The sequence below is a fragment of the Rhinopithecus bieti genome, unplaced genomic scaffold (genome assembly GCF_001698545.2).
Source record: "Rhinopithecus bieti isolate Rb0 unplaced genomic scaffold, ASM169854v2 scaffold_40655, whole genome shotgun sequence".
Taxonomy (NCBI): Eukaryota; Metazoa; Chordata; class Mammalia; order Primates; family Cercopithecidae; genus Rhinopithecus; species Rhinopithecus bieti.
Window position 1 is genome coordinate 468494 of NW_016816823.1, and position 10599 is coordinate 479092.

The 10599-nt window shown below is 39.4% G+C and overlaps 1 protein-coding gene across 1 annotated transcript in view; it reads right to left on the minus strand.

The window, feature by feature from the left end:
- Positions 1-5673: 5673 nt before the first annotated feature.
- Positions 5674-10599, minus strand: part of TCEA1 (transcription elongation factor A1) — a 36799-nt gene continuing 31873 nt past the window's right edge. Inside the window, exons 7-8 of the mRNA XM_017855297.1 lie at positions 9847-9918; positions 5674-7229 (exon numbers count right to left, since the gene is read on the minus strand). Coding sequence (XP_017710786.1) covers positions 7221-7229; positions 9847-9918 — 81 coding nt within the window. The 3' untranslated portion in view covers positions 5674-7220. The remainder of the gene's footprint in view (positions 7230-9846; positions 9919-10599) is intronic.

A 10599-nucleotide genomic window follows, 5' to 3' on the forward strand; every position in this document is an offset into this window, starting at 1 on the left:
ATATCATGGATGACTCCTTCCTTGAAACAGCACTTCCCTCAGCTTCTGAGGTGCTCTCCCAGTTCTCCATATTCTCTCTCTTCTTCGTTTCCTTCCCAGGCAGAAGAGCACAGCAGCTAAGGGCTTGGGTTCTGGAATCAGATTCTCAGACTCCCCTACTGACCATGTGGCAGTGGGAACTCAGGCTTTCTGGGTCTGCTTCCTCATCAGTGAAATTGAGGATAATAATGGTGCTAATCCCTGGTGTTGCTGAGGATTAAAGCCACTCTGTGTACAATACAGTAAGCACTTACTACACATTAGTCACTGCTGTTATTACCTGGCCATTAAATGTGGGGGGCCCCTTAGGCATGGACTTGGGTTTCCTTTTCTTGCCAATCTGTATGTTCTCCCTTGGTCCTCATATCCCCTTGTTTAAAATACCTACCAACCTACTGATGGCTACCAAACTGGGATCCAGTCAAGACTTTCTCCTGAACTTGAGAATCAGCTCCCAGCTGGCCATCTCCACTGGTGTATCCCAGAGGGTGGAACACACCAGTGCTTGGTTGCGACTCATGACCCCACTGCCTCCACACCCCAAGCCTGGCCCTGCCTGCAGCCCAGTGACCCAGCCAGTCACCTAAGTTCTTATCCAGTGTTAACTGTGACTCTTCCCTCCCTTTCTCTTCCCACACATAATCACCCAGCCTTGCCAATTTTACCTCCTATTTCTTACCTGTCTCTTTCTTTCCTCTGACCCCCATCATCTCTTATCTGCATCATTGCCAAAAGAGCTTCCCGGTCTCCTGCTTCTAGTCTCAGTCCATTCAAATCCATCTTTCAAATGGCTACAGGGTGGTCATTCTCACAAAAATTTCTGTTTGTCACCATCCTTCCACTCCTTAACATCTTTCAGTAGTTCCTGATTGCCTGGAGTCAAATACCAAGTTCTTGGCCCAGCATAATAAGCAAGGCTCTCTGCAGTCAGGCTACTGCCTCCCTAGCCAGCCTCATTTCTGTTTTAGACTCTACAACATAGATGTGTAGAAAAGGTGCATATGCCACTCAGACCTTCATGACTGTTCCTGAAAACTTGGTTTCTGCTGTCCCTTACCTGCTCCCTCTAAAGTTCCATTCTACCCAGCAAACTCCTATCATTTCTGTACCTCCTCCAAGAAATTTACCTCCTCCATCATTTACCTCCTCCAAGAAACCTGACCTCCTAAGTCATGCCTACATCCTGTTTTGGGGGCCATTTTTCAATGTTGCAGGAATATTCTGCACAATATTTATTTATCATCTAAGTCATTATAAGTTGAGACTCCCGTCTCAAAAAAAAGCGATATATGTGTGTGTGTGTGTGTGTGTGTGTGTGTGTGTGTATACAATGAAATATTAGCCATAAAAATAAGGAAATCCTGCCATATGTGACAGAATGGATGAATCAGGATAATGGACGAATCTTGAGGACATTGTGCTAAGTGAAAGAAAGACAAATACTGCATAAAATAGGTAAACTCATAGAAGCAGAGAGTAGAATGGTGGTTGCCAGGGGCTGGCGAGAGGGGAAGTAGGGAGGTGCTGTTCAATGGGTATAAAGTTTCAGTTATATAAGGTAAGTGCTAGAGATCTGCTGTACAACATTGTGCTTATAAATATAAAAATTTGTTAAGTAGGTAGATCTCATGTTACCTGTTCTTAATTAAAAAATTGAAAAAGATGGACAGATCAGCAAAATATTAAGATAAGTCAGCCTGATATTAACCTATAACCTTAACACTCCCCCAGATCTCTTTTGCTTCTGCAGGTTAACTGGAAATCTTAGCAGTATTCTCACAGCTTTTGATGTTTTGTATCAGCTCTTTTATTTAACTCAAATATTCACCCAAAATAATTTAAGATTTTTTTTCACTTGCTTGTGACAGCAACCTGTTTCAAACTAGCTTAAACAAAAAGGAAAATGTTTTCCCTTCATAAACAGGAAGTCTACAGTAGTTCTAGCTTCCACATGGCTGGATCCAGACCTCTGATATTATCAGGACTCTCTCCATCTCTCAGCTCCCCTCAGCTTCATGATACACAAAGGATCTCTGCATGTAGTAGGCAAAAAGCTGCAGGGAGCCCCAAACGCAGCTCAAGCTGACTTAGCTGTCACTGTTCATATGGGAATCTCAAGGATGGTCATGGGGTAGGGGGGACACTGTGAATGAGACCCGCCGGAGTCATGTAGAGAGGAGAAGGGGCAAAACTGCCCCTAAATAAACTAGGAAAGTATTTGGGAACTAATGCTGAGTTCATTAATGAGTTCAGTAATGCTGAGACAGAAGCTATTAGCTATCACAGTCCAAACTCCAGTGCTCTCAATTTGTGCTTTTTTAATACCTGCTATAATTTCACATTGGCATTATCACACAAATAACGTTTATTTCAAAGTAGTTCAGTCATCCAATTATAAAAACACTTGGACCAATTTCACCAGACTGTATGGGATAGCACATATGAAATGTGTCTCTTTGAAATCATGGCCATTAAGGGGAAAAATAAAAATAAGCTATCTTTATATAGCATCCAGGGAGAGGAATCAGACCAAGGTAAGTCACCTGAGATAGCTCCTTGTGCTTTCAATTTCCATCCTCCAGCTGGATAAACAAGTACAAGAGTACAGGATAAACAAGTACAAGAGTACACTGAAACTGTTGCATCACTTTGCAGAAATAAAGTACCAAAAGGGATCTCCCAATACTCTTAACTCCTTACATTCCTTATTTTAAAGTTGGAGTCTAGGCCGGGCATGGTAGCTCAGGCCTGTAATCCCAGCACTTTGGTAGGCTGAGGCGGGTGGATCACCTGAGGTTGAGAGTTCAAGACCAGCCTGTCGCCGGGCGCGGTGGCTCAAGCCTGTAATCCCAGCACTTTGGGAGGCCGAGACGGGCGGATCACAAGGTCAGGAGATCGAGACCATCCTGGCGAACACAGTGAAACCCCGTCTCTACTAAAAATACAAAAAACTAGCCGGGTGACAAGGCGGGCGCCTGTAGTCCCAGCTACTTGGGAGGCTGAGGCAGGAGAATGGCGGGAACCCGGGAGGCGGAGCTTGCAGTGAGCTGAGATCCGGCCACTGCACTCCAGCCTGGGCGACAGAGCAAGACTCCGCCTCAAAAAAAAAAAAAAAAGACCAGCCTGTCCAACATGGAGAAACCCCGTCTCTACTAAAAATACAAAATTAGCTGGGCGTGGAGGCACATGCCTGTAATCCCAACTACTCGGGAGGCTGAGGCAGGAGAACTACTTGAACCTGGGAGGTGGAGGTTGTAGTGGGCCAAGATCGCGCCACTGCACTCCAGCCTGGGCAACAAGAGCAAAACTCCATCTCAAAAAAATAAAAATAAAAATAAAGTTGGAGTCTAAAACATGACCAACCAGTAGTTATCCACTCTACCTCTGCAGGTCCCCAACCCATGGAACATTCTTTTTTTCTTTATATCTTAGCTCTTGAACAGTCAAGAACATCATGTAACACACTGACAAAGACATATCCAAGAAAAACTATTTCATGAGCACCTACTATATGACAGGCATTCTTCTGGATGCTAGAGACACAGCAGTGAACATATTTTCCACAAGAACTTAACTCCACCTCTACTAAGTAATAGCTGTTGATTATCAAATATAGCCATGATTATAAGCTGTTTTTTCCACTCAGCTGTTTTTTCCACTTTCCATATTGTGCAGAATATTCCTGCAACATTGAAAAATGGCCCCCAAACACAGGATGTAGGCATGACTTAGGAGGTCAGGTTTCTTGGAGGAGGTAAATCTTACAGAAATGATAGGAGTTCGCTGGGTAGAATGGAACTTTAGAGGGAGCAGTTAAGGGACAGCAGAAACCAAGTTTTCAGGAACAGTCATGAAGGTCTGAGTGGCATGTGCACCTTTTCTACACATCTATGTTGTAGAGTCTAAAACAGAGTGAAATAGTAATACTTCACTATTACTTTTTATTGACTTCAACTTAAACATTGTTCAACATAATTCTTCCATTACTTCCGAGGAATTTGTAACTCTGTCAAAATCTGTAACTCTGTCCTGTTTCCCGTGAAGCAGTATCCTTAAGGTTGGTCCTTTGTTTTTCATATGTGACCTTTTTTGAGACAGAGTTTTGCTCTTGTTGCCCACGCTGGAGTGCAGTGGCACGATCTTGGCTGACTGCAACCTCCACCTCCCAGATTCAAGCAATTCTCCTGCCTCAGCCTCCCAAGTAGCTGGGATTACAGGCATGCACCACCGTGCCCAGCTAATTTTGTATTTTTAGTAGAGACGGGGTTTCACCATGTTGGTCAGGCTGGTCTCAAACTCCTGACCTAAGGTGATCCACCTACCTCGGCCTCCTAAAGTGTTGGGATTACAGGCATGAGTCACCATGCCCGGCCTCATATGTGGCTTTCACTAGTAATTCAGTGATTATCCCCATCATGTTTCCCAGTGGGATATACAATTCCTTTCGAATGGTTAATTTTCTATAACTAAATACAACTAAATGGGTACTAAATGGGAGGATCACTTGAGCCCAGGAGGTGGAGGTTGCAGTGAGCAGATTGTGCCACTGCACTTGTCAGGGTCAATGAGTGAGACCCTGTCTCCAAAAAATAACAGAGAAAAAAGAAATAAAGTCAATTCAAATCCACAAATTACAATTTGACCCACAAGGACAACCACTAGGTAGCTATAAAAATTCAAAGCACAGCCTGTTATTTCTTTTGCTGTCTTCTTAATACTTAAAATATTTGCCATTTGTAAGATTATATATAGGTTTAGATGATTGGGTGAATATAAATATTTCTGAATTTTTGCCACGGCTTAGCAAAATTTATAAACCAATGCTCGTCATCACCCAGGTAAGCTAGAAAACCAAGATTGTTATTTTCTGCTTTCCCCAGGATGGTTCTTCATTATCTGCCACTATATTTGTCTAATTCCTTTGCATGTTCATTTAACAGTTACTTTGCCCTGAAAGTAAATATCATAAAATATTACCCTTAATATTTACTTCCAATTATTTTACAAATGTCTAGTATTGGGCCGGGCATGGTGGCTCATGCCTGTAATCCCAGCACTTTGGGAGGCCGAGGGGGCTGGATCACCTGAGGTCAGGAGTTCGAGACCAGCCTGACCAACATGGTGAAACCCCGTTTCTACTAAAAAATGCAAAAATTAGCTGGGCATGGTGGTGGGCGCCTGTAATCCTAGCTACTTGGGAGGCTGAGGCAGGAGAATCGCTTGAACCTGGGAGGCATAGGTTGCAGTGAGCTGAGATTGCGCCATTGCACTCCAGCCTAGGCAACAGAACAAGACTCCATCTCAAAAAAATAAGTAAATAAAATAAAGTCCAGTATTTTCCAATAGCAAGACTCACTATTTGGTCTCTCACATTAAATTAAGTATACACATGGGACACGCTCACATATTTACTCAGAACCTGCCATTCCATCCATCACCAGAGGTCCAGGAAAAGATAAGAAAGACAACATGCTCTGTAGTGCTGCTGAATACTAGTTTTTACTGAAGACCAGGCTTCACTTAATTAAAACTGTACTTTAGAAATACCTTAGTAGTTGAAGGGAGAGCGGGTATGTGGTTAAACAAAAGGTAAAGCAAGCTTCAATGTCTAAATAAAATGACAAAATGTGATACATGTTTAACAACAAAAAAACTTTATTGAATTACAAATTTTAAAATGGATCACTTAATTTAAAAGTGAGATTATTTTATTCTGAAACTCATTATTTCAAAATGTACTTTATTTTGAAATAAAACAAAATCTTCAACTATGAACTGACAAAATAGAGGTTGAGTTGGTACCGGTGGGCCAATTCTTAACTAGGACATTTAAAATGCTGCTTTCTGTATTACAATAAAATGATATGCAATAAGAAATTGGAAAAGGGACCAAAGGAGAGTGCAAAGCATGTACTGAGGTCTTTCTATGTGTGCCTGACAGAATGCAGATTCAGCATAAAATGTAGACTTTGCAACAGTGGCCTTTAAAGTATGCTAGAGCAAGTGTACCCTAGGGAACCTATGTGAAAACAATTTTGTCTTACTCCAAACGAAAAAATGGTACACACTTTAACAAAAGTAAAACTTAATTGTAAGATCTGTACGGTAAAGCTACTTGCTATAGCCCATATATTCAGTTTGTTCAACAATCTCACTCATTGACAGAAAAGTCAGCAAATAAGACGTGGGACAAAATATTTTCTATCAATCTCCACATGAAAAGACCACAGCTTTAATGATTTATACAATCCTTAAGATTAATCCTTGGTCAGTATAGATTTCCGAATCAAAATCTAGTCATGAACTGTTTACAATAGCTATACTACACTAAGATGCTAAACATTTTCTTTCCAGTATGTCTTCCTAAGAGGGGAAAAAAATAGTGGGAAGTTTTCATCTTTGCCTATGAGGGGATTTATGAAAAGCCTTCTAAACTACAACAGTTTTCTTCTGCAAAACTAAACATTTTGACATTATAAAGTCAAACAGGTAAATTAATAGGAAAACCAAACTGATCTCAATAAAGTCTTGTTTCCAAAATCTATTAAGAACAAGTAATATACATGTACAAGAAATTACAAGAAATGATGATCACGGTTAGTTACAGATGCAAAATAATATCTAATATTCCAAGCTTGTGAACAGAATAATTAAAATCAAATTCATAAGCTACCTCAAAATTATGTACATTTTAGATAAGCTGGTCAAGTATTATTTGAATACACACCATATTTGGTAAACCTAAAATTATATTACCTTTTCTCCTCCTTTAATATTTGCAGCTACATGCCAATATGAAAAAAAAAGTATTTTCATTTATGTATTAATAACAGAGAATAACAGAATTTCTACTGTGTATGTTTCACAGTGTAAAAGAAAAAAGTTAACGTATATTTTCCGTTAAGAAAGAAAAAATATTGCCAAAATTTAAGTGATATCAACTTACTTATAAAACGGAAAAAATACGTTTTGAAACAGATACCATATAATTATTATATGGTCTCCCTAATGATCTGAAACTACAGAAGGCATTTAAAGGAAGGGATGTTAGGTCAAAACAAAGTCTAACCCAAGTTGCTTTAAAATCTGATTTACAGGAAAACTAGTTGCTTGGCCTAGTTTAAAGCTAATTACAAAATCCGTTTTCTTAATGGTCCAGATATTTTGCCAATTCTTCCAACTCAACAGAACTGTCAAAAAAGAAAAAATATTTTGTGAGACCTTTAAATACCAATAAGGTTCATTCCCCATTTAATACAGCATACACCTGACCCTGCTTTTAAAAAGGATGCATTTTTTAAAAAGATGCTGTATTTTCACACATAATAATCACCTATCTTAAGTGCCTGACTTTCCCAACTTAGAACTACTAGGAACATATAACTAAATAACTTGTATAAAACAATTTCAGCATTTTATTAAATACCTCTTTATGTTTTAAGGTAAAAAAAAAAATTCCAAACTTGAACTTCTAAAATATGCCACCCTAGGCATCAGCTTTCTATCCTAAATTGAACTTTCTTAAATTCAATTAAGTACTATGTCAAAACTTGTGTCACAAACTGCATGTATTCAAAACAAACTGCATTGCACACTTCATCACCATAATAAAATGATCCATCAGCCAGGCACAGTGGCTCACACCTGTAATCCCAGCACTTTGGGAGGCCGAGGTGGGCAGATCATGAGGTCAGGAAATCAAGACCATCCTGGCCAACATGGTGAAACCCCATCTCTACTAAAACACAAAAAATTAGCTGGGCATGGCGGCGCGCGCCTGTAGTCCCAGCTATTCGGGAGGCTGAGGCAGGGGAATCTCTTGAACCCGGGAGGCGGAGGTTGCAGTGAGCTGAGATCACGCCACTGCACTCTAGCCTGGAAACAGAACAAGACTCCGTCTCAAAAAAAAAAAAAAAAAAAAAAAAAAAACACCATGCAAAACAAATCCAAGAGAACAGGCCAAATTTGCTCAACAGGATTGAAAAAGGTGAATGTCCCTCTCCTAGACCAATGACAACTTCTGCAACCTGAGATGGGTAGGAAATACTGTTCCAAACCATGAAGATACTTTTTTTCTTTTTTTTGAGACAGAGTCTGGCTCTGCCGCCCAGGCTGGAGTGCAGTGGCCGGATCTCAGCTCACTGCAAGCCCCGCCTCCTGGGTTTACGCCATTCTCCTGCCTCAGCCTCCCGAGTAGCTGGGACTATAGGCGCCCACCACCTCGCCCGGCTAGTTTTTTGTATTTTAGTAGAGACGGGGTTTCACCGTGTTAGCCACGATGGTCTCGATCTCCTGACCTCGTGATCCGCCCGTCTCGGCCTCCCAAAGTGCTGGGACTACAGGCTTGAGCCACCGCGCCCAGCCGAAGATACTTTCAATAGCAGTAATCTTTCCAGCTCAGAACTAAATCTTTGTACCTAATAAGGGTACTGGCCGGGCACGGTGGCTCACACCTGTAATCCCAGCACTTTAGGAGGCCAAGGCAGGCAGATCACCTGAAGTCAGGAGTTCAAGAGCAACCTGGCCAACATGGGGAAACTCTGTCTCTACCAAAAATACAAAAATTAGCTCGGCGTGGTGGCACGTTCCTGTGATCCCAGCTACTTGGGAGGCTGAGGCAGGAGAATCGCTTGAACCTGGGAGGTGAAGGAATGAGTGAGCTGAGATAGCGCCACTGCACTCCAGCCTGGGCAACAGAGTGAGGCGCTGTCTCAAAAAAATTAATGAATAAATAAAATAGGTACTGGCCCCAACCCCTTAAAGTGGAGTTGAAGAAGCCAAATGGATATCCTCAATATGGTTTGGGACTCTGGCCCAAAGGGCTTCTAGTTCACTTCTGATTTTTAGAAAATGCTTTAAGCTAAGTGAATAATTCAAAATGAGCATTAAACTGAAAAGTCTATGTAACTATAAAAAAAAAAAAAAAAAAAAAAACTTGTACAAACTTCAGAAAACTAATAAAATAGCCAGCATTTTTAGAACACCAACAATTACCAGGCACATCAAACATATTATCTCTACTCTTGATCACAATCCGAAATGTGGGTAGTATTTACATTTAATACATAAGAACAATACAGTTCAGTAATGGGAAGTGGCAAGGGAGTTCAAAATCAGTTTGCATGATTCCAAAGACTAAATTCCTACTACATAAGCCTCCCAAACTCACACCCTTAACATCCCCATCTATAATAATTAAAATGTTTTTAGTACCGATGTGTATTTCTGCTCCCAAATTTAAATTTTATGCTTTTGTTTCACAAAATCACTCAAGAATGAATCATTTAAATAATATAAACTTGCCTGTGTGGGACTAATTTCAAGAGCACACAGGCAATATGAAGGCTTAGTGAAAAGTGTACAAAATGACAGCAGTGCTCATCTGTAATTTCTAAAATAAACACTGAAATCATTGGGTCTGATTTCAACAAGGGAAAAAAATTTTTCCAAAATCAAAATCTATTAAAATAAGTAATAAACACATAGAGATTTTCTGAAGTACAAGAGTCAAAACTACTTAATGAATATAGTATAAATAGGATGGTGATACAATAATTGAGCAGTTAAGATTCACTCCCCATTTCCTGTACCAAAACAAATAAAGGTGGTAAGGTCAAGTTAATACTCTTTTATTTCTAGTAGGGTAACAAGATAGTATATTCCATTACAAGTAGTCAGGGACTACAAGAGTACTGGATAGTGTGAGCATATCTGTATATATTTAGATATCTAGGCAGACCTATGAAAAGACCAGAAGAAATCATTCTATTGTAAGTGAGTATAATATAAATCCAAGAGGGTCCATACCTTCCATCGATTTCCACATTCATTACAGACAACAAATGTTGTCATTGGTTCATCAGCACTACGGGTTTGTACCTGCAGCAAAATTAAATTACATGTACCTTTTGCAGTACTATAAAAAAAACCCAACCCAAATAATGTTATACATAAATATATACAATATTTAATAAATATAATGGTACCACAATAAAATGAATAGAAGTCTGAAACAAGTTTAAATAAGCTAAATAATGTCAACAAAGCACACATTTCCAAACTTCATTTTCCTAAGTCCTTCTTTGTCTTTCCTGTTTGATATATGCTAGATAAGTGGGAAAATCCTCTAAAGTCACACCTTATTTTTTTAATAAATAGCTAATAAATATTTTTAAAATTCATCAGTAAGTTATTTGATCTCAAAAACAATGTCATCAGTAAGCAGCACAGAAATGAATAAATTTAAACATATGTCAATATTCTCTTACAAATTAACAAGATGCAAAAATTAAGAATATCTCAGTCTGACAAATACAACTGCAACAACCTTTCTAAAAGTTAGGCAGCATTCTCTATAACCTAGAAACTTGATATCTAATCTATTTCTAAGATGGCAATTAAAAACACAAAAATACAAAGGATGTTTAAAGAGTATAATTTTACAACAGCACAACACTAAAAACAAATATCCAACAGGGAAGTAATGACATAAAGTAAGAGTATATCCATCTGATGAAATATTACACAGCCAGTAAGATGCTTACAAAGGTTTTTTTTTTT